A 21,715-nucleotide genomic window follows, 5' to 3' on the forward strand; every position below is an offset into this window, starting at 1 on the left:
GGGGAAGGGTATGGGGGGCTGCGGTTGCGGGGAGGGCTGCAGCTGGCGGGTCTCGGGAGCTTGGCGGCCGCACGGTGGGGGTCGTTGCGGTGTAGTTCCGCTCGCAGCAGGGTGGGACTGTTTCTGAGGCAGCCGTTCATGTTGGTTCCCCTCCTCTCCCTCCTCCCCCGGGGGTGAAAGCGGTTTGTTAGGCGAAAGGCCTGTGTAGCCTGGCGGCTTCTCTGCAGTAGTAGCCAAAACGATGAGCGTGAGAGCAGTACGAGCTAGAGGGGTGCGCCTGTCCCGGCCAGTGGTGACCCGCGGGCCCCGAGAGCCAGGAGTGGTTTCTTTGCAGTTAGCAACCTCGCGTGGATTTCTCCTTTGTGAGCTTGTCCAGCCTCGCCTTGACCTTATGTTAGTTTTCGGTGTATGCAGCGTCTTGCACCAGCCCCTCGGTTTTACCGATTCTGCCCCTTTAAAGTTCTCTTTAGGGGCGGGGAAAAAGAAAAAAAGTTGCTTTTGGTTGGTTAGTTTGTCATCTGCTCACTTCCTGCAGGTAGCCGGAGACGAGAGTTTTTAAAGGGACCGCAGTCATTCTGAGAGGAACTGATAGCATTTCACTCATTTGGAGCTGCTTGGAAGATGGTACAAAGCCACCTTTTTTGAGAGAAGACACAGAAGGTGCAGAGAATGGTATCACTGAGCAGAAGGACGAAATAGGCAACTCTGAACAAGGAGAGAAGTTCAAATAGGAGACTGTTGTACAGGATAATTAGCAAAATTACTCAGACCAAAGTTAAGATGGTTAAAACAAGATGTGGGATGATCTGATAGAAGCATCTTGGAAAGCTTAATTGCTAAGCCAGGGCTTAGCCTCAAAGGACATCTCTGTCCATGTGACAACGCTGGTATTACTACAACACTATAGTCTTTTAGTGGGGGTATATGCTCATGTAAGCGACATTTTGCAAATGTGTTTTACTGGCTTAGAGAGGTAGGTTGCACCTGGATCCCTCTATCAGTATAGCATGAGGAGTGCAAATACCCCTTTTTTCCTAGGTAGCATCAAAGAACCTGAAATGGGGACTTTAGTAGTTTATATTAAAGATCATTGGAGATAGGTGAAAGATTTGTAAGCTGTGGCAGTATTAGTAAACCTGTGTGTCTGCAGTGGGACAGTGGAGAAAGGTGAAGTACTTAAGGAAACTGAAAAACTGAAACAGTTACTAAATAGCTCAACTTTCTCAGCGTTAAAAAGCCTGTTTTGAAAGATAACATTTGTGCCTTGTGTTCCTGTCCATATTATTATAGGAAAGAGGATCTTTCAGCTTTGAGACTGATTTCAGTGTGTTGTTTATAGTTTCAGTGAGGAAATGAATCGAGGGTTGATACTACAGTTTGAAAATCTGGTGCAGTTACGTGTTGCTTGCCGGCAGCTGCGTACTCTCTCCTACAGAAAAGTTTACAGAGCACAATGGAAGCCTGTGCAATCATCTGCGCATCCCGTGTGGTCTGTTCTTCTGTATCCGCAGTTCTGGCAAAAAGACAAATTAATCAGTGTTGCCTTACTGCAATGCAGACATCTAGCTACAAAGGAGGTAATTAATAAAATCCAGTAATCTCTGTTTTTATGTGAAATTTCAAAGTACAAGAGCTCAGTTTGAGCATTTTAATTAAAAAAAAAAAGAGCTTTATTAATGAATATAGAGAAGTTCTTATACATTTGTAAGACAAAATGTACTTAATCTATGACTGTATTGTGACTCCCTCTCAAATATTGACTTAAAGTGCTTATGCCAGCAGCATCGTGAATCTCGCAGAGGCAGGAGGAAGTTATTACAAACAAAAATGAAAATTTTGTTGATTTTTTCCTTGTTTTGAAAAATTAAAAATGAAAAAATATTTACGTATAGTATGCTATATGTTTTAAATACTCAGTACAATCTGTTAAGTCATTCATTTATTGTAATTCATTAGTATTGTAGTAAAAAAAGATGCATTTATATCATATAGCTTGAGACCATTGTCTTTTTAATACTGTGTTTATTATTTCTTAGTTTATGTCAGCTATGTGTTCCTATATACATCTCTCATTCCATGTAGGGGACAAAAAAGAAGAAAAAGAAGATACCACTGACAAAAGGTGAAGTGGAGATAAGGCAGAAGATGACTGTTGAGGAACTTGCACGAGCTATGGGTAAAGATATAGGTGAGAGCCTGCTCTGTTGTTTGAGATTGAATGAAACACAGCAGTTAAAAATCTATCATGCCACTTTCATGAGTGGTAAAGGCAAAGATGAGTACAGTGGCATTAGTTAGTGGGTGCTAATCCCTCCCTTAGCCAGGTAGACTGCGCCCATGGCAAAGAAAATGTTGGTAGACACAATGGCAGACTCACAAGGAAAAAAAGTCGGGGTGTCCAAAGTACCAGGCAAGACACTTTGATGTGAAGAAGCCAGGACTCTCTTCTGTCTCCAGCAGAAAGGCTTCAGATCCATGTAGACTGCTCTTTATGATTGTGTTTCCTAAGTGCTAAATTATTCTGGAAGGAGAAATGTTGCACCCTGGTTTGTCGAAGCTGGACCCCTGTGAGAAAGAATTCATGGCTAAAGAGGGAAGGCACAAAAGAGCTTCAGTCCCTATTCCAACCCTGGGAGCAGGAATCTTGGATTCAGGAGCAATATGTATTTCATTAAAACAGTCATTCGATTACTGGGAGCAGGCAGGACTTGTCTGGAAACACTCCCCTCTTGAGGTGACTGCCCTAACAACTGGCTTACAGAAGCAAGCTTGTGCTTTTAATCCCATGAACCATTCCTGGTTGTATAGCGGCTCAGCTTGACCAGCTTTCAATGATGTTTTAGGAGGGTTACTAGCATGTTTTGACTATTGACATTTGAAGTAATTCCATACCTGCGTAATACCAATCCCCAATGTCTTTTTATCCAGCTGGGTACTTTTTCTGGCAAACTTCCCTCTCAGCAATGAGGAGAGAAGCAGAAAAGTCTGTCATGTCTTGCTGTACATTTCTGATATAGATTTGTAGTGGTACTTAGGTCAATAGGTAGTAATTTTTGACTGCTGCAGTATGTTCTGTATCTTTACCACAAAGGAAGGTGGCATATGAACAGATTTATCAAATTTCCTTCCTCCTTGAATTGCTTCTTAGCTATTTGATTTAGATGAGTTTCATTTGGTTTGTTCTTAGGGGTTAATGGGAAAGTAGTCTATGAAAATCTGAGTGAAAAATAAGATTGTAGCATCTAATAAGGCAGTCGTTTTCAGTATACCTTTCTGAATCAAGTTCTTCATTCTTGCAAGTATGTAGCATAACAGGAACTTTTAGATAAATCTAACTAAAGGGAAAAGGCTTGGTGAATGAAACATATTAGCATGTTACAAACTACTAATGAAAAAGTCTTAAACTGTATGAAGTGGTGGTGGTGGGGTTGTCCCACATGTTTTTGTGGATTTAATTGTTAAGTGCCTTTATTTTTTTCTTCAGATCATATTTATGAAGCACTGCTATACACAGACGTTGACCTTGATTCACTGGAACCAGATTCTGTCTTATATGAAGACCATATCAAGCTGATTGTTAAAAAATCAGGAATGAAGTATAAATCAGCAAAACTGAAAGAGGAAAAAGAAAGAGAAAACACAGATGCTGTGAAAAGGTAAGCTCTGTTCTTTTTGGGTCTTTTTATCCTATTTGTTTCTGCAAGTGTTTTTCATGTACTGTATTTTCTTTATTGTGATGGTATGTTGATAATACCTGATATGGCCACAATCTGATAATTTTTAAAAGGTAAAGCTTACTATTTTGATTTCTTTGGCCATAAAACTGAAGAAAAGCCAATTCTTCTTTGATATACCGAATTGCTGTATTAATTGATGCAGGAGTAAGACTAAGAGGGCTAACTGTGTTGTGTAGCTAGGATTTATGATCATGGTGGGGAGAAGCTAGCCTCACCTATTGATCACTAAGTTCTGGTAAATGGCTCTTCATTAACCATAGTGGACATGCATGTCTCTCAGTAAACTTTTTTGGTACTTACAAAAGAAGTTCTTGTTCTAATTGTAGGCCTCCTGCAGACCCAGCAGTACTAACCCCACGGCCCCCGGTTGTTACTATCTTGGGCCACGTGGATCATGGGAAAACAACCTTACTTGACAGTCTACGAAAAACTCAAGTGGCATCAATGGAAGCAGGAGGCATTACGCAACACATTGGTGCTTTTCTTGGTATGATTGAAGTGTACGTGCTTGTGTATAAAATGGTTTACTCTCCGTCTTGTATAGCGGGCTGACTTGCTGCCAGTTCATTGGGCGAAAAATGTCGTGGCATAAACAGTTTGTATGTAAGCAGTGAAAAAGGAAATCATAACTTGTGATAACTGCCATAAGTGTGGATGGGACTTTGAAGTGTATTATCTGCGGAGTTGAAATTATATTTAGACTATTTTGGATTATGAAGGATTCCAGGGCACTTTTTCTTTCCTGAGGAGTTAAAAGCACCTTTGACCTCCATGCCAACAGTTACCTGTCTGCCTAAAATATGTTACTATTATTAAGAAAGTTCTTGAAGGAGTGATGCTTGATGTACAATAGGTCAGATAAAGCTATGTGAAATGCTGATTTTAAAACATACCATACGCGTTTTTTCACAGTGCATTTGCCCTCTGGGGAAAAGATAACTTTTCTTGATACTCCTGGACATGCAGCTTTTTCAGCCATGCGAGCAAGAGGTACCAATGTTACTGACATCGTCATACTGGTTGTAGCAGCAGAAGACGGAGTAATGCAACAAACTATAGAATCCATTCAACATGCTAAAAATGCAGGAGGTATGGCGTTTAACTTTGTTAATGGTACGTTTTGAAGTGAGTGGCAAGCCCAGTACACAAAGTTAATATACAAGATGTGTGTTACTATGCAGTTCAAATAATGAGTGCTTTGCAAACGTTTATTCACCTCTCAAAAGAAACTCCTTGAATTGTAATCCACAGAGCTTGGGAAGTAACTGTTGTAGTCCCATTCCTTCTCCCCTGGGAAGGTGTTTGAAAAATACACTGAATGTTGCAGTAATACATAAAGAGAGTAAAATACTAATATTTTTTTTGCAGGACTTGCAGGTTTGCCAGAAGAGCACTCAAAGGGGGTGTGTGCGGGGTTTATTGTCGGGGTTTTTTTTCCCTTCCCATGTTAGGGTAACTCCTCTAGCTTACACACGGTTGCTCAGATCTCAGTGGCTGCTCAATAGGCACCAAGTGAGATGATTTGTTCTAAGTGGTCATAACCTGCTCTAACCTTTCACTGCAGTCATGCTAGTAGCAGCAAGTTTTTGTTAGGTTGGTAATGAGTTTGTTCTCTTTTTAGTTCCTCTTATCCTCGCCATTAATAAGTGTGACAAACCTGAAGCTGATCCTGAAAGAGTAAAGAAGGAATTGCTGGCTCATGATGTGGTCTGTGAAGAGTTTGGAGGTGACGTTCAAGCTGTAAATATTTCTGCACTCAAGGTAAAGTTTTGGTGGAAAAAATTTTGGTGTTCCTAGGTATCTAATATATGCATACAGCTGCATTTTTATTTGGCAACTGGAAAATAAAATGCTTATCTTCCTGGTATTTGACACCTTACCATGAGCCAAGCGCTGCTGGCTCTCACCAGAATTATTTGAAACATGCTCATATCGTATTTTGAGGCTCAGACCTTCAGTGAGCAATAATAATCTCATTTTTCTTCTGGAAATTTAGTGGATATTTTTCAGGTTAACCCTAATTTCTGTTTCCTCATATATTTGCTCACTGTATGGAATCAGTGCAAAATCAATGTTGGTGATAACGCTATGCATGAGGAGAAAAATTCAAACAAGGGTGAATAAATATTTTCCTAACACATGCCTAATCACAGGAACATAGTTTCATAGCAGTCTTACAAGATTTACCATCTTATCCTTGCAAACAACTGATAGGTAAAAACCAAATTAAAATCTGAACTTGAGGTTTGTGGTGGCCAAAGTAGTGTTTTCCAAACTGATGAAGCAGTGCCTTAGCCTTATTGCTATCTTTCTAAATGCATCCCAAGTAATTTTCTAAAATTTCAGGCAAGTTCAAGACCTTTTGAAGTCATGCCCTTACACTTAAAATAGGCGTACATAAAAATGGCTTCTCCATTCACCTCTGTAGCATATGTTTTGCCCTAATTTCCCGTAGACCTGGATCTGATGACTGACAGCTAGCTCATTGTACCTGTTCTCAAAAATAAAATGTAATTAGAACAAAGGGGAAAAAAAAAAGAAAACAGACCAACAGTTTTGTCTCTTTGATGTCCTGGAGTCTTGACTGGGTGGTAGATGTCATCAAGTTTCAATTTGGCTGTTCAGGTGTTTTGTTTGGGTTTTGGGTTTTTTTAATTTGTATTACTAATGTACTTGTAGCAGAATATTGCAAGGTCTTTTTCTGCATGCTTGACCTGGATGCTATGAACAGAGAAGCAGAGAAACTGTCCTTCCGAATGTTTTGTGCATTCTGGACTGGCTGAGCAGCAGTCTTAATAGTTCATTACTTCAGTGCCATCTTGCCTTGAAGGCAAAGGGATCTGTGCTATTGGACTGTATTGCATTGTTAGAAATTCTGAATTAAATGGGGGAATTTGGCACTAAGATTTCAACTCTGATCTTACTTTTATTGGGCGTTTGGTGTTTCCTTTATTCTTTATATATTATTTTGTGCGTGGTTTTATGCAGGGTGAAAACCTGATGGTTTTAGCAGAAGCAACTGTTGCTTTAGCAGAGGTGTTAGAACTGAAGGCAGATTCCACAGGTTTGGTAGAGGGGACTGTAATTGAGTCTCGCAAAGACAAAGGGAAAGGGTAAGTAATCTGCCACCTTTCCAACTTTAATGAAGCCATTTGTAACAATGGAGAGATACTGTTCAGGTGGTTTGTACCTCAATATTTATGTTTAACATTGAACTTTTTGTTGTTGTTTTTAGATAAAACTGTAATAGTTTCTTTGCAGTGTTTGTAACTAAAGCATTGAAGTGTTGAATTCTAGAAAGTTGTTGGGGTTTGGGGTTTTTGCACAAGGTGGAGTGTCACTTAATGTGTAAAATCAGTCTGTTGCTGATTTCACAAATGCCAAGTTTTGTATTGATCTGCAGAAATGAAAAGAGTACAGTACAGGTTTTGGGCTTTTGCAAGTCACTTTGAAATTTTATTAGTGCTCTAATAAAAAGTGTCATAGGAATATTCTGCCTGTGATCGATCACAAGTATGTTCTGTTTTGTCTTTGCTTACCTGTGCTAACCATGAAAACCGTCAGGAGTCACTTTAATTTTGTCTGTTTTTTTTTTTTTCCTCTGCACTTCACTAGTCCAGTTACCACAGCCATCATCCAAAGAGGAACTCTGAGAAAAGGCTGTGTTCTGGTTGCAGGGAAGACCTGGGCAAAAGTGCGTTTCATGTTTGATGAGAATGGCAAAGCTGTAGATGCAGCCTCTCCAGGCATCCCAGTGGAAATCATGGGCTGGAAGGAAGTCCCTTCAGCGGGAGATGAAATCCTTGAAGTAGAATCTGAGGTACAGAAAAAGCTGTTTAATGGAAACTTTATATGGCAGGATGAGAAGGAGCTGAGTTAAAAAATAAGTGATAGCTTTCATTCTAAATAACTTGGGTAATCTGACGAAAGATGAAGGCCGAGCAGGGGTATTAACAGACCTGAGCTAGGTGTTCTGTAAGAGGAATGAGGATTTGCATATTGCCTCTTTATTTTCCACTCTCCCCACCTCTCCCCTGCCAGACTGTCCTCTCCTCATCTCCATGCACCCAGATTAACCTGCTTTACAGTCACATGAAGAAAGCAGGCTGTCTCTGGAATTAAAGATGAATCACCTTTGGTTCATGCTTTTGCTTCTCATGGTCATCCTGCCTTCCTCCACACTTTGTTTGCAATGACTGGAGTCCTGAATGGCTTCTGCTGGGGTAATCTGGGATATGTTTAACGTGTTCCTTTTCTAAAGGCACGGAGGACTTTTCTCTTTCACAGGATTACACTATCATTTTACCTGGAGAACAGTCCAGTACTTAATGGTATCAGTGTTTTAATTTTAGAATGAGAGAACTGGTTTCTGACAAAATAATATGCATAAAATATAGCTTGAAATAGGTGTTGTGAGAGCTGGACAAATACCACATGAAAGAATGAACAGTAATTTATTCTCCTCTCCAGTGCGGAGATACCGTAAAAATAGGCCTTGGGTGATGTTGTATCCCAGGGAGGAAGCTGTTGTGCTCATTCTCTGCCATCCTTGCAGCAAAATCTATTGTTAAATATGAAAGAAAATGAGTGAGCCTGTAGAGAAGATGCAAAAGGATGAAACTGCATTAATGTGGAGTTTTCTGATGCAATGCTTTGAAAGGTAATGTTTCCTCCACAGCAAAGGGCGCATGAAGTTGTGGCTTGGAGAACCTATGTTGAACAACAGGAGAAGATGAAAAGGGAGATGGAAGTTATTGAAGAAAAGCAGAAGGAACACAGGATGGAATATGAGAAGAAGCAACAGAAGCTAGTCCATCTGACCTGGAGACAGAGGAAAGCGGTGCTGTACAAGGCCAATAAGCATCTAATGTTTTCAAAGCCTAAAGAGAGAACAGAGATGGACAAAAACGTGCTATCAGTAATTGTTAAAGGTGCTGTCCTATTCTGTTTACTCCTCCTTTGTTTTTGTGCTTCTCAAATGCTCGATCTGAAGCATAGCTCTAAATTATTAACTAAATGTCTGTTACCAGAAGTTTGATCAGCTTAAAACTGAACAGATTATTGACCTTCTCTCAGTAAGGGGCAGGGCATCAGAAAACATCCAGTGGTCAGAAGGATGCGCTTCCAGCAGGGCCAGAGGAACAGGAAAGTTTATGAGCCCAACCCCCTTACGTAGGAACTCCTGAGTAAAACCCATATGACTGCCTAAATATATATAAATTAAAAAATATATATTAAAAAAAAAATACAAGCTATATGAGCAGCAGTACTGCATCAGCAAAATGGAGGACAAGAACAATTATGTGTTGGTTCAAGTGGGACAGGAGGAACTTGGTTTGACCTCACATTTAGTGATACATAAGCAGTGATAGTGGTAGCTGAAAAACTATGCAAACTTGACCTGAAAATGACAGCCTCTGGTCCTATTGTATTTATTCGGTTCATTTTTGGAATTAGTAGACTTGTTAGATGTATTTTAACATGCTACTGAAAATACAGTGAGAATGACAGATGTCAAAAGACTTTGTTGCATGGGAGTTGTCATTTCCTTAGTTCTACTTCAGTGTTTCTTTGGTGTATACAAAGTCAGCAATGCTTCCATTTGTATACGCAGGTGATGTAGATGGATCTGTTGAAGCTATTCTGAACATTCTGGACAGCTATGATGCTGAAGATGAATGTAAATTGGATATCATCCATTTTGGAATGGGAGATATCAGTGAAACCGATATAAATCTTGCTGAAGCATTTAATGGTGAGTGTATATTTAAAAATCCATTTACAATTAGTACAAACTCTTCATTGAAATGGGTAGGTCTCATTCTGGTTTTGTTTTCTCAATAATAATTAGCAGCATCAATAAGGTAAACTTACATGTATCTTGAAAATGTTCCCTGTAACAACAAACAGTAGCGCGGGCAGGGAAGGCTAAAAATCTCATGAAAATGGAAGGACTCTGACAAGCTGTTGCCAGTAGTTGTTAAGGTTAAACTCTTGACTCTTCAAAACAGGGCAAAGCTAGTAAAATAGGTTACAAAAGAATTTCCTTTTGCTCAGGGAGGTAATTGGAAAGACTGTCAGTTGTTCTTGTTCATACCCTATAATTCTCACCTGCTGTAGAGGGTGTGTGGTCCTTGGACCTGCTAGTCCACAGCTGGATGAGAATGATTTAGAGTGTACTTCCAGCTTAATTTGGACAAACAAGCTGTTTTTCCAGCCCAAAAATGGGAGGTCCTTGTCCCTTTACGTAAGCTCTGGTGAGCTGTGTGTAAGCCTTAGTTTCTGCTTTGATACCTCCCGTTCTGTCATCAGGGAACTTTTCTGTGAGGGTTTTTTTGAGCCATTTGTCTTGATACAAGGTTAGTAGCAGTCGATGTGCGATAGTGGGCAAAGTAAATGGTCCCTCCTTAAAAGGGAAGCAGTAGTAAAATGCTGTTTCTTGTTTTGCTGACCACTAATTCTAACCTGTGCTGCAAGTTCAACATACAGAATAGACACAGCAGACACTTTCACTTAAAGAGCGATCTCTTGTAGTCATCACTTGCCAATTTTTATTTATCAGGTGTTGTATTTGGATTCAGTGTGAAAGCCAATGACAGCATTAAACAGCTGGCTGCTAAAAAGGGAATAAAAATTAAACTTCACGATATCATCTACAAATTTATTGAAGACTTGAAAGATGAGCTAAATAGCAGACTACCCCTGTCTGTGGTAGAGAACACAATAGGTGAGTCTTTGTTGACTGTTAAATTTTTGCTTCGTAATGTGGCCTTTTATTCTCCAATGAAATATTTGATACAATAGGAACATTTCCTATCCCTCTGTAGTTGCTTTTCTGTTTTGTTATAAAGCTGGGCAAGTGGAAGAGCGTACCTTGCTTCTACTTATTGCGAGTTTGTTATTCTTGTGTGCTTCATACAACTTTACTTTTTTCTTTTAGGGGAAGCTTCTGTTCTCAACATCTTCTCTGTTACAGTAGGAAAAAGCAAAATTCCGGTAGCTGGATGCAGAGTACAGAAGGGGCTGCTAGACAAAAAAATGAAATTTAAGTTAATCCGTAATGGGGATGTTATTTGGAAAGGTAAGTGCAATTGCCATAAAACGTGTATTTGCATTCAGAATTAGATGCTATTTCCCTGTGGAGTTAGTGCAAAATGTGTGCATCCGATTGTAGGGCGATCCTGTATGTGATTTAGGATGGAGTTGCTTCAACTAGAGCCACTGTGCTGTTAGCCAGACTTTTTTCTAACAACTACCAACGCTGCTAGGAAAGCAGTAGCATCACAGGCTTTACCTGCTGAAAAGGACTGATGTCTGACTTTGATTAGCTGAAAGTGCTCACAGTCCCTATTTTTTCTTGCTTTCAATTTGTAGCTACAAGGTGAAACATTAATTCTCTAAGAAGGGCAAACCAAAACATTTTCATGCTCTGACATTAGTGGGCTCTCTTTCTTTGATGCACTTTCTCTTTGTAGGATCTTTATCATCACTGAGGCATCATAAAGATGATGTCCAGGTAATAAAAACGGGTATGGATTGTGGATTGAGTTTGGACAAGCATATAGAATTCAGTATTGGAGATGAAATTATCTGTTATGAAGAAAAAGAAGTTCAACAGACAACTTCCTGGGATCCAGGATTTTAAAATACATTTGAATACACTAACACCAAACAACATGTATTATTCCTGCCTGGCCTTCAACTCTTAACATTAAATGAACTTTCAGAGATGCATATGAGCTTCTTTATATGTGATGTTTATATAACAAAGTTCAGCTTTTAAAGCTCCCAGCCTCCCTTACTGGAAAATGGGATAAACTACAACAATTAATTGCAAGCACTTCAAGTGTCTAAAATCATCATGGTATAAATATTTCTGATGACTATGTATTGGTTCCAGAATAGCTGAGCCATCTTCTCCCCCCCCCCCCCCGGGGCGGCTATAAAGTTTTTTGGATTTTATTCTCTATTTTTTTACCAGGACTCTACTACCTTTTTCCCCTAGCATTGACCAACTTGGAGACATGACTTCAGACCTCTTGATCTCGTGTTTTTCCAGATTAGAACTACTGTACTGTCTACTCCTCTCATGTTTAAAGAGACCACTTCTAAGGTTAGCTAGTATGTTGGGGTTTTTTTTTTTCCTCTGCCATTGCTGCCCATTATCTCCTTTGAAGGAGGCTTAACTAACCAAAGCCACTCTAAGCTCGGTTCTAGAGTCAAAGTATTTCATCGTAGTTGGCAGTCGGCATCCAAAGTTTCACAGGTTTTTCTCACGTATCACCAGAGAGGACATACAGTGCCACAGGAAGCAGAAATAAATCCTTAAACCGTACAGAACTTCAGATTTTTATTGTCTGGTACATTTACTTGTCTTCTGGTTTATTGAAGCAGTATGTCAGACAGCACTTGCCACAATAGTGTCTGTCAAAGTGACTAGCCATGAAGACTCCAGCTCCACATTCCTCAGAGGGGCACTCCCGGCGCAGACGACTGATCTTGCCGTTCTCATCCACCTGGGAAGGGCAAAGACGCAACAACTCATATATACTCAGCACCTTTTAGCACCAATGATATTTTTGAGTGTTTTTCTTTGACAAAGTAGTTTTTGTGATAGTTACTACATCAAACTTCTTGAAGCAAAGTCCAGAAGTGCCCAACTGCAACACTCAGTCTCTCATCTATTTAACAGGTGGGATATTTGCAGATAGAAGGACTTTAAATGCACCAGGCTACATGCAGGCTTATTACAGGCTGCATATCCTGTAACCAGTCCCTTCCTGATGACAGCAATGCTTTTTGTCAAGTCTTCCCTAGAGTTTGTTCTACATACATACCTTGTAGTACTTAAGCACTGCAAGCTTAACCTTCTTTCTCTTATGCTTGTTCTTCTTGGGAGTAGTATAAGACTTCTTCTTTCTTTTCTTGGCACCGCCACGAAGTCTCAGCACAAGGTGAAGCGTTGATTCCTATTTGTAAAACACATGAAATAAATAGACTCAAAATGCTTTCTCAAGACAAAAGTAGTATTGAATCAGGCTTCTTCTTTTATCTACAGAAAGTAGATGTTGAGCAGCAGGCAATTAGGAAAGCTCTAGAAGGATTATTCGCTCCAGAGAACAGTAGGCTGCTGCATCCCAAACCCCAGAAGGTTCAGTTACTGTAAAATCTGTTGTGCCTATATTCCTCAGTTCTAACTGCAGTTGCAGAATAGTTTCATGACAGCTATTTGTTGCTCCTCCTTTCTAGTTAATCTGGCAGACAGGAGCAAGATTTTTCACATTAGCCCCTGAAATCAGCTCACCACAGTGGGCCGAGGGCCAGGGCTGACAGAAGGGAAGCATTGGAAGCAGAAGCTGTGAGAAATGTTTTCTTCTGACCTGACACTATAGACTGGGCTGCAGCAACTGTGGGTTCCAGTCCTAGTACATCCCCAGTCAGAAGTGCTACCCAACCCTAAATCAACTGATTTGGTTGAATCCATTTGAAGCATTTCTTAGGCCCAGCAGCAAAGGTCAATCTGCTCAGACAGCCCCAGCTAGTTGGTACTACACCACTGCTCAGCCTTTCCTACTCACTTTTTGAATATTGTAGTCAGACAGCGTGCGTCCATCTTCTAGCTGCTTACCAGCAAAAATCAGTCGCTGCTGATCTGGAGGAATGCCTAATGGTGACATAAATCAAGATTAAATGACATTCTGTAATAAAATAACAAGCTGCTGCAGCCAATCACATCTGCGTAGGATACATATCAGTCCAACAGAGAAGGGAATAAGAAGTGCATCTGGAACTTACCCTCCTTATCCTGGATCTTAGTTTTTACATTTTCTATAGTATCAGAAGGCTCAACCTGTTACAAAACAGAACAGGGGCGTGAAAATGCGCTTTGCCTTTTAACTAGCCCAGGCAAGCAGACGAACCATGAGGAGCTTCAGAGTCACGGCCTGAACGTTCGGCCGGCTCGGCCCCGCACGGGGCAGCCAGCTCCGGGCAGGCCCGGCAAGCGGGGCGCGCGAAGGCCCCGGGCAGCGGCCGGGCCGGCGTTTCTCCGCGCATCCCGACATTTCCGTGGCCCAGAAGGCACCGGCCGGGCCGGCGGCGGCCGCGCTGCAGCACACGGGGCTGCACGGGAAGCCGAGGAGGGCGGGCCCGGCCCCGCCGCCGCACGGGGCCGAGATGCGGCGAGGTCTGCCCGACCTCCGCCGCCCCGGGCCGGGGCGGGGGGCCGCGCCTCCGCAGGGCAAAGCGAAACCCTCCCCACGCACCGCTCCCGCCTCCCCTCGCCCGCCGGGGCAGCGCGATGAGGAGGCCGCGGCGGCGGCTCACCTCGAGAGTGATGGTTTTCCCCGTGAGGGTCTTCACGAAGATCTGCATGGCGAGGCCTGCACCTGCGGGGGAGAGGCGGGGAAGGGACGACGACGCGGCCACGCGTGCGGCCGCGGAGCGAAGACTCACCCGCGACCTGCTCGCGGAATGGCGGCTCCCCGAAAGAGCGCTGTGCCGGCCCGCACGGGGTTTCCACCCGCGCCGGAGGAGGGGCGGGCGGCGCGGCGGGACTACGGCTCCCGGCGCGCCCCGCCGTTGCCAGCAGCGCTGGGGCATGCCGGGAGCCGTAGTCCCGGCCGAGGGGTGCCATGGGAGTGGTAGTCGGGAGGGGGCGTGGGGGGAGGGGGAATTACGGCTCCCACAGTGCACCGCGGCTCGGCTCGCGCAGCGGCAGCTGCCAACGGTCGGTGGGGGGGCTGAGGAGAGGAGGCGGCGGGACTGCCAGGGAGGGGGTTCCTCAGCCCGCCTGAGGGCGGGTAACGGGGTGCGCGGGCGCTGTCTTTGTAGGGAAGCGTTATGCACACTATAGCTGCGTTTGGCGGTGGCCGTTGGTGTTGGGATTGCGGTTTTTTCAGGTAGCGGTGTCTCCCCACGTCTGCACTGCAGGGTGAAATCCCAGAAATCGGTGTCCTCGCCTTGGTCCGGCCCTGTGGAGGCAGTTTAAAAGCGTCTTAAGGCCACCATGCCACCTGCAGGTTCCCTAAGACCAATGCCAAATTTATCTGGGTTTGTAGGGCAAATATTTTTAGTTAGAAAAGCCATAGGTAAGTTAGGAATAGAGGAGCACTGAGAATCATGTTAACTTGGAAATTACTTGTTAGGTGGTTTTATGCTTATGAATTGAATATGTGAAGTGTTAGAGCAGAATGAAAACTTGCTTGAGTACACGAGTATCACCTGATGCTATTTTAACAATTTCAACTCTTCTTCTAGGTTTTGATCTGAGGCGGTTGTTGAAAAAAGGAGGAAAGAGGTTTAGGCTTTGTGTGAGAAAGGTGCTACATTTCTATGCCAAACCATCGTGTGGGAGCAGAGGAACATTCTGTCTTCTCTCCCACTCTTTTTTGAGAAGGACAGGAGATTTCTGCAGTGTACGAACATATTTATTGACAGAAACTGAGAAGGTGGGTTGCACTGAGCAAGGACCATTTGAGGAGTGTGTTTCATTATATACAGTAATGCATTTGGCAAGGTAACAAACACTTTTCAGGTAAATGAGCAAGGAACAGTAACTAATAAGTAAAAAGTGGTTTGCTGCTGCTTTGTCTTCTGGAGGAAAAGGGTATAAGCAGACTGATTGTGACCTGTTGGTGTTGTTACAGAAATCAAGGACTGGTATATTTTCAGCTGTGTTTTATGCTCCTGTGTACGGTGCAGTCAAATAGAAGCCACGAGGATGAATTCATACTACCAGAAGTTACAGTAGGGTTCATGCTTGATAACCACTTTTCTTAACTTTATGGCAGTTTTGAAATGATAAAGCATTATAAAGCTGTCCTAAAACAGGAAAAAAATCTACATAACTAAAAAGACCTATGATGTATATCCCATAAGCCCTGTATCAGCATTAATGGCTCTTCAGTTCAGCTGAAAGGTTATTGCTGAAGTTACTGAAGGACTCCTGCCTGCCTGATTGTGTCTGCCTTTTTCAGATGCTGACTGAGATGGGAGGTGCCAAGAATAAGTAAAGATTCTTAGTTTTCCAGATGGATAGGAATAAGGGTTACTGGGTCTGCTTTTAAATCTTGAGTCGGACTGGTGTTTTAAGACATGAAAATGCACAGCCCCTGCTCCTTTGGTTTTCCACACCTGTAAGTGCTAAGGACATAGAATCATAGAATCGTTTAGGTTGGAAAAGACCTTCAAGATCATTGAGTCCAACCATCAACCATGCCCACTAAATCATGTCCTGAAGTGCCTTGTCTACACGCTTTTTGAATACTTCCAGGCCTGGTGACTCCACCACTTCCCTGGGCAGCCTGTTCCAATGTCTGACAACCCTTTCAGTAAAGAAATTTTTCCCAACATCTCATCTAAGCCTCCCCTGCTGCAACTTGAGGCCATTTCCTCTCATCCTATCACTAGTTACTTGATAGAAGAGACCAGTACCCACCTCACTACCACCTACTTTCAGGTAGTTGTAGAGAGCGATAAGGTCTCCCCTCAGCCTCCTTTTCACCAGACTAAACAACCCCAGTTCCCTCAGCTGCTCCTCATAAGACTTGTGCTCCAGGCCCCTCAACAGCTTGGTTGCCCTTCTCTGGACATGCTCCAGCACCTCAATGTCTTTCCTGTAGTGAGGGGCCCAAAACTGAACACAGGACTAGAGGTGCGGCCTCACCAGTGCCGAGTATAGGGGGACGATCACTTCCCTGCTCCTGCTGGCCACACTATTTCTGATACAGGCCAGGATGGGACATGTAGTGCCTGTCTAGAGAAAATACCTTTTATTGCATGGAAATGGTTGCTGCAGCTGTCCAAATAAGTGCTGATTGCCTTAGTCTTTAATAACATTTGCGATTAACAAATATGAGGTAAGCTTAGAGGCTGTATTTCACAATGTAAAACTTTTCTGTATTTTCATCATCTTGAACAATGTTACTTGCTTTTAGGGCTGTTTTTTATTATATTAGAGCAGCGCTATGGAGCTTCCTCTAAGGAGTATTATTTTGTCTATTCATTTTATTTTAAACATATCATGCTTATCAGAAAATTCCAGAAAGTTGCTTTTCTGTTAATTCTCTCCATATAAATATTGCATCCAAAAATACATTCACGGATAGTAGAGTACGTTACTGCATACAAGAATATCCTGACTTAAGTCAAACAGGAATATGAGGCATTTATTGCCAGAATCAAGAATGGCCAAAGGAGTGCATTTTTTCTTCATGGGAGATTAAAGCTCTGGAATCTGAGTCCACAACTCTATTGTACTGTAGGAAAAGAGCAAGGGAGCTTGAAAACAGTAAGTTATCTCTAATAATGTTTAGAGCAAAATATGTTGTTTTAATTAGGACATGAATAATTTAGTCATAGCTGGCTTCTCCCATTTATATTTTTTAAATGTTTCAATTCTTGTTTTATTTTTATATGGAAGCTGCCAATGATTGTGTAAAACCTTGCTAATGTGGTGTTAGATTTCTGCTCTTGGCATCCTGGTGCTGATTCTTGTGCAGTCAAACTTGAGGTGTAATCAGCAAAGGCTTTGCTTGCAGAAAAACTGGAAGATCAGGCTTGGAAGTTAAAAAACCGCACAGATTCTCTCCACCTGTAAAAACAGTATAGCCTCAAAGTGAGGCTATTGCATTGCTAAAATGCACGGTCTGAGGTTGAGAAATACAGAAAAGTGAGTGAATTGCTCACTTTTTCTCATTTACTGTCTTGTATTGAGGGAGTATTGTTATGTAGCTGCAGTGCGTAGTAGGATTCCCAAGAGAGCCAGTTATCTTGCCATATGCAGTCTGAAGTAGAATAATATGGCAAACTGGGGGGACAGGCTTTACTGAGAAAAGCAGAACAGTATGGCAGCGAGCATAGTTGAACAACTTTTGGTACTGATATCCTTGCAACCTGATGGGTAAAAAGAACAAGGTAACAGCTTCTGTTTTACTTTTGTTGTTGTTGTTTGTGGGGGTTTTTTCCCTCCAGAATAAAAGCTATTCAGAAGAATTCTGCAAAAATTAAAAATGTAATATCGGAAATTCATAATGTGAGAAAGGTACCCTCTGAAACCTTTGGCAGCCCAGAGAAAACAGCACATCCTCTTAAGCCCATCCCAGGTAAATCTGATATCCTGCTGGTTTGAGAGTTTATTCTACATTAAATATTTTTTTAAAAATAAATATATAAAACCAAAACTAAAACAAACAACCAACCCCAAAAACTAAGCCACCCAGAGTAGTGCAATGTATCAGCAAAATGCAGATCCCTTTGCTGGAATGCAGAACAGCAGTGACCCAGTAGAAATAGGGAGGTGTAGTCTTGAAGAATAATGTATTCAGAGGGTCTTTGCTTTTGTGGGAAGCTGCCCCTGAGGGGGGCACAGCCTCCATTACTGTTACCAGCCGGCTTTACTGCCCACAGTTGGGAGCTCATGAAAGGCATTTTCTTCTCCCACGAGCCTGATTGTAGAAGGATCACTCAGCTTGGATTCTCTTTCTAAATGTCTCAGTTAGACAGACGGATGCTGGAATTGAAAAAAGAAAGGGGAAAACAGTATATCCCTCTGCAAAAAAAGACTAAGTTAGAACAAGAACTCCTGCACTTACTGGCCTTATGAGATACAGCTGAAGCAAAGAGAAAAGCTGAAGCTCAGGTTCAAGTTTATATCTGCAAATATTTTTAATTTAGATGTGTTCCTTATGTCACATAGACTTTCTTTTTTGTCTTACGGATTGAGGTTCCCTACATTGATCAATTATTAACGTAGATACTGTTGATACTATGATGAAGATTTCTTGATTTGGATAACTGTGCTGATCACGTACATCTTTCCCTCTAACTATCCACAGACATGCTCGAGTTTTGTTAGTTGCAAATGCTATTTCTGCCTGGGCAAAATCGGACAAGATTGTCACCCTGCAAGATCTCCTCTCTCAGATCATGAAAAAGAAAACAGATGAAAGAGGTAAAGTCATTAAAAATGAAATGTCAGAACAATTGAGAATGAGAGTATGAGACTAGACAATCAGCAATAGTGGACTAAGTTTGGTCTTTAAGATGATATCTTTTATTCCTGTCTGGTAACTTTTGAGGGCACTGGCAGGAAAACTGAGTTTAACTGATGCTGTAAAAGGTGTTTCCTAAGCAATCATCTGCTTAAGGAGATTGTTTCAGTTCTTTGGGGGAAAAAAAAATAATTCTCAGTTTTAAAAAAATATGTTTTCACATAAATGTATCAGTTGGTAAAGTTTGTGGTTATTTGTTTTGTTGTTTTTTCATTTTTTAAATGCTTTAACAATTTCAACTCTGATTCGCTTGTTGAGATAGTGATGTGGTCATTCTACATTGCCATGTTTTATATTTTGGCTCTTGATGTCCCTAGTAAAATGGCTGAAGATTCACTTCAATATTTTGAAAAATAAAAAGAATATGGTTATTGTGCTCTGCATCAGCAGTTTGCAATATCATAGTTAATACATCATATTGAATGCAGTCCTTCCAGGACACATTCTTTTTGTGACCCTTTTGGTGTTTGTAAAAAGTGCTGGTGTTGCAGCCATGCAGGTTAAGTCAATTGTTTATCCATTTTCAGAGGTTCTTCTTTGGCCCTTTTTCTAAAGGGACTGAAATTGAAGAGACCAGCTGTTTCCTGTGTGGTGAAAACTGACAAGCTAATCTTAAATATATTTCTGTGTGTACAGATGAAAATGTGCAACTTGAGGGTTTTTCAAGTGTCCAGATGCCTAGAGGAAATTGGACATTAGATGCCTTTGAAAATCCCAGTAATGCAACTGTCTACTTCTAGGTGCCTGGATCTCACTGCTAATACAATCCCTTGATATTAAAAATAGGAATTAGTTCATCAATTCATCTCGTATAGCCTGCTGTGTAACTGTTACACAGAAATAACTCTTTCCTATTCTGGCCATTGATTAATTAGATTAGTCCTTCCCAAATCACAGTCTTTTAGAAGACATATTAAAATATAGTTCTCTTCCCAGTTGCCCATAGATAACTGAACTCCCTCGTAGGTTTCTCAAAGTTTTCATTATGAACACTGTCAGAAGCACTAGGTAGGGAGGCAGAAGAGATGTAACTGGATATGTGGAAACAAAACTGCTGCTTCATACTGGAAAATGGTGTGATGAAGATGTACTAGGTTTAAATAGGTATATTTTGAAGCTGTGGATTCTCAATGTTTGGGTTTCTTGACTAGATTGCTATACCATTAGCCAAGCATTTTATGTATGTATCTGTGTATTTAATGTTTGTATAACATATCATGTTCTGTACTTTTTTTTTCTTCCTCTTTCCTAGTTTCAGTGACTTACTTCCAAGTGGTCAGTATGATGCTGCAGCAACTTATGCAGTAAACTCTCCTAGGGGAATTCTTTGAAAGGAAGAAGCTCTGAAGTATCTTAAGTGTAAGAACTTGATAATTGGGTCCATTCTTACAGGATTTTAGTTGATGTCAGTCTAGTCATTTCAGTGTTTAAGAATTTGGGATTTATCAAATAAGAATTGTTTGTGTGGGTTTGAAGCTTATGTTTAATATTCCAAATTGAAGGTAAGAAAAGCTGTAAGGCTTTTTTTTTCCTCCTTTGTTGTATGTTAAGGACATGCCCTAAGAGGCAGAAAGGGAGATAGCTAACTCACAACCGCTGCTTTTCTTACTGTTGGTGAGGTGTTGGGTTAAGCAGTGATCTTAAGGTCTAGTATAAAGCTGTTCCTAACGCAGTGCTGAAACTGTTTTTTTTTCTGCTGAGAAATTATGTGCAATAGGCAAGAGCAAAGGTCTACCCGCTAGTTTGAATGTCCAGTCCTTACTGTTATGTGTGTATGTGATGGGTTGACCCTGGCTGGACGCCAGGTGCCCACCAAAGCCGTTCTATCACTCCCCCATCCTCAACTGGACAGGGGAGAGAAAAAATATAACAAAAAACTTGCGGGTCGAGATAAGGACAAGAGAGATCATTCACTAATTACCATCACGGGCAAAACAGACTCAGCTTAGGGAAAATTAACTCAATTTATTACAAATCAGCCAGAGTAAGGTAAATGAGAAATAAAACGAAATCTCAGAACACCTTCCCTCCACCCCTCCCTTCTTCCCGGGCACAACTTCACTCCCGGATTTCTCCACCAAGCCCCCCCAGCGGCACAAGGGGGACAGGGATGGGGTTTACGGTCATCACATGTTATTTTCTGCCGCTTCACCTCCTCAGGGCGAGGGCTCATCACACTCTTCCCCTGCTCCAGCGTGGGGTCCCACCCACGGGAGACAGTCCTCCACGAACTTTCTCCAACATGGGCCATTCCCACGGGCTGCAGTTCTTCACGAACTGCTCCAGCATGGGTCCTTTCCACAGTGTGCGGTCCTTCAGGCACAGACTGCTCCAGCATGGGTCCCCCACGGGGTCACAAGTCCTGCCAGAAACCCTGCTCCGTGGGCTCCTCTCTCCACAGATCCACAGGTCCTGCCAGGAACCTGCTCCAGCACAGGGTTCCCACGGGGTCACAGCCTCCTTCGGGAACCCACCTGCTCTGGCGTGGGGTCCTCCATGGGCTGCAGGTGGATATCTGCCCCACCGTGGACCTCTCTGGACTGCAGGGGGACAGCCTGCCTCACCAGGGTCTTCACCATGGGCTGCAGGGGAATCTTCGCTCCGGCGCCTGGAGCATCTCCTCCCCCTCCTTCTTCACTGACCTTGGTGTCCACAGGCTTGTTTCTCTCACGTGTTCTCACTCCTCTCTCCGGTGGCTATTTTCTCCCCGTCCCAACTTTTTTTCCATCTTAAAAATGTTATCACAGAGGCGTTACCACTATCACTGATTGGCTCGGCCTTGGCCAGCGGCGGGTCCGTCTTAGAGCTGGCTGGTATGGGCTCGCTCTCTCTCGAACACAGGGGAAGCTTCCAGCAGCTTCTTACAGGAGCCACCCCTGTAACCCCCCCCCGCTACCAAAACCTTGCCACATAAAACCAATACAG

General features: G+C 42.3%; 3 protein-coding genes across 5 annotated transcripts in view; 2 read left to right on the forward strand and 1 right to left on the reverse strand.

Moving 5' to 3' along the window:
- The first annotated feature begins 41 nt into the window (after window positions 1-41).
- On the forward strand, window positions 42-11,468 carry MTIF2 (mitochondrial translational initiation factor 2). Of its 3 annotated transcripts, XM_010574866.1 has the most exons (15): window positions 42-393; window positions 536-660; window positions 1,291-1,577; window positions 2,083-2,188; window positions 3,485-3,656; window positions 4,064-4,224; window positions 4,650-4,826; window positions 5,359-5,498; window positions 6,726-6,850; window positions 7,353-7,557; window positions 8,416-8,668; window positions 9,352-9,492; window positions 10,300-10,464; window positions 10,678-10,818; window positions 11,213-11,468. In XM_010574866.1, exons 3-15 carry the CDS (start codon window positions 1,353-1,355, stop codon window positions 11,380-11,382), a joined length of 2,181 nt encoding a protein of 726 aa, XP_010573168.1. In that variant the 5' UTR covers window positions 42-393; window positions 536-660; window positions 1,291-1,352; the 3' UTR covers window positions 11,383-11,468. The 3 variants fall into 3 exon arrangements, with proteins under 3 accessions (XP_010573168.1, XP_010573166.1, XP_010573167.1); XM_010574864.1 differs by having other exon boundaries at window positions 42-660; XM_010574865.1 differs by having other exon boundaries at window positions 42-660; window positions 1,340-1,577.
- A 401-nt stretch (window positions 11,469-11,869) lies between these two features.
- RPS27A (ribosomal protein S27a) lies at window positions 11,870-14,274 on the reverse strand. Its single transcript, XM_010574867.1, has 5 exons — window positions 14,064-14,274; window positions 13,533-13,587; window positions 13,316-13,401; window positions 12,575-12,706; window positions 11,870-12,253 (listed from the first exon to the last, which is right to left on the reverse strand). The coding sequence occupies exons 1-5, from the start codon at window positions 14,109-14,111 to the stop codon at window positions 12,104-12,106; spliced, it is 471 nt and encodes a 156-aa protein (XP_010573169.1). The 5' UTR covers window positions 14,112-14,274; the 3' UTR covers window positions 11,870-12,103.
- The window catches only part of CLHC1 (clathrin heavy chain linker domain containing 1), a 63,934-nt gene continuing 56,328 nt past the window's right edge, over window positions 14,110-21,715 (forward strand). Inside the window, 5 exon segments of the mRNA XM_010575062.1 lie at window positions 14,110-14,539; window positions 14,997-15,221; window positions 16,787-17,028; window positions 18,436-18,488; window positions 20,043-20,113. Coding sequence (XP_010573364.1) covers window positions 14,110-14,539; window positions 14,997-15,221; window positions 16,787-17,028; window positions 18,436-18,488; window positions 20,043-20,113 — 1,021 coding nt within the window.

This window comes from Haliaeetus leucocephalus, unplaced genomic scaffold, assembly GCF_000737465.1.
Source record: "Haliaeetus leucocephalus isolate CR32 unplaced genomic scaffold, Haliaeetus_leucocephalus-4.0 Scaffold450, whole genome shotgun sequence".
NCBI lineage: Eukaryota > Metazoa > Chordata > Aves > Accipitriformes > Accipitridae > Haliaeetus > Haliaeetus leucocephalus.

Bases quoted from the DNA above. Each gene is read 5' to 3' on its own strand.
- MTIF2 (XM_010574864.1), top strand. From the start codon at position 1,353: ATGAATCGAGGGTTGATACTACAGTTTGAAAATCTGGTGCAGTTACGT. The intron at 4,225-4,649 runs GTATGATTGAAG...GTTTTTTCACAG, and splicing joins ACACATTGGTGCTTTTCTTG to TGCATTTGCCCTCTGGGGAA. The intron at 4,827-5,358 runs GTATGGCGTTTA...TTCTCTTTTTAG, and splicing joins ACATGCTAAAAATGCAGGAG to TTCCTCTTATCCTCGCCATT.
- RPS27A (XM_010574867.1), bottom strand. From the start codon at position 14,111: ATGCAGATCTTCGTGAAGACCCTCACGGGGAAAACCATCACTCTCGAG. The intron at 13,588-14,063 runs GTGAGCCGCCGC...GTTTTGTAACAG, and splicing joins GGAAAACCATCACTCTCGAG to GTTGAGCCTTCTGATACTAT. The intron at 13,402-13,532 runs GTAAGTTCCAGA...TGTCACCATTAG, and splicing joins TAAGATCCAGGATAAGGAGG to GCATTCCTCCAGATCAGCAG.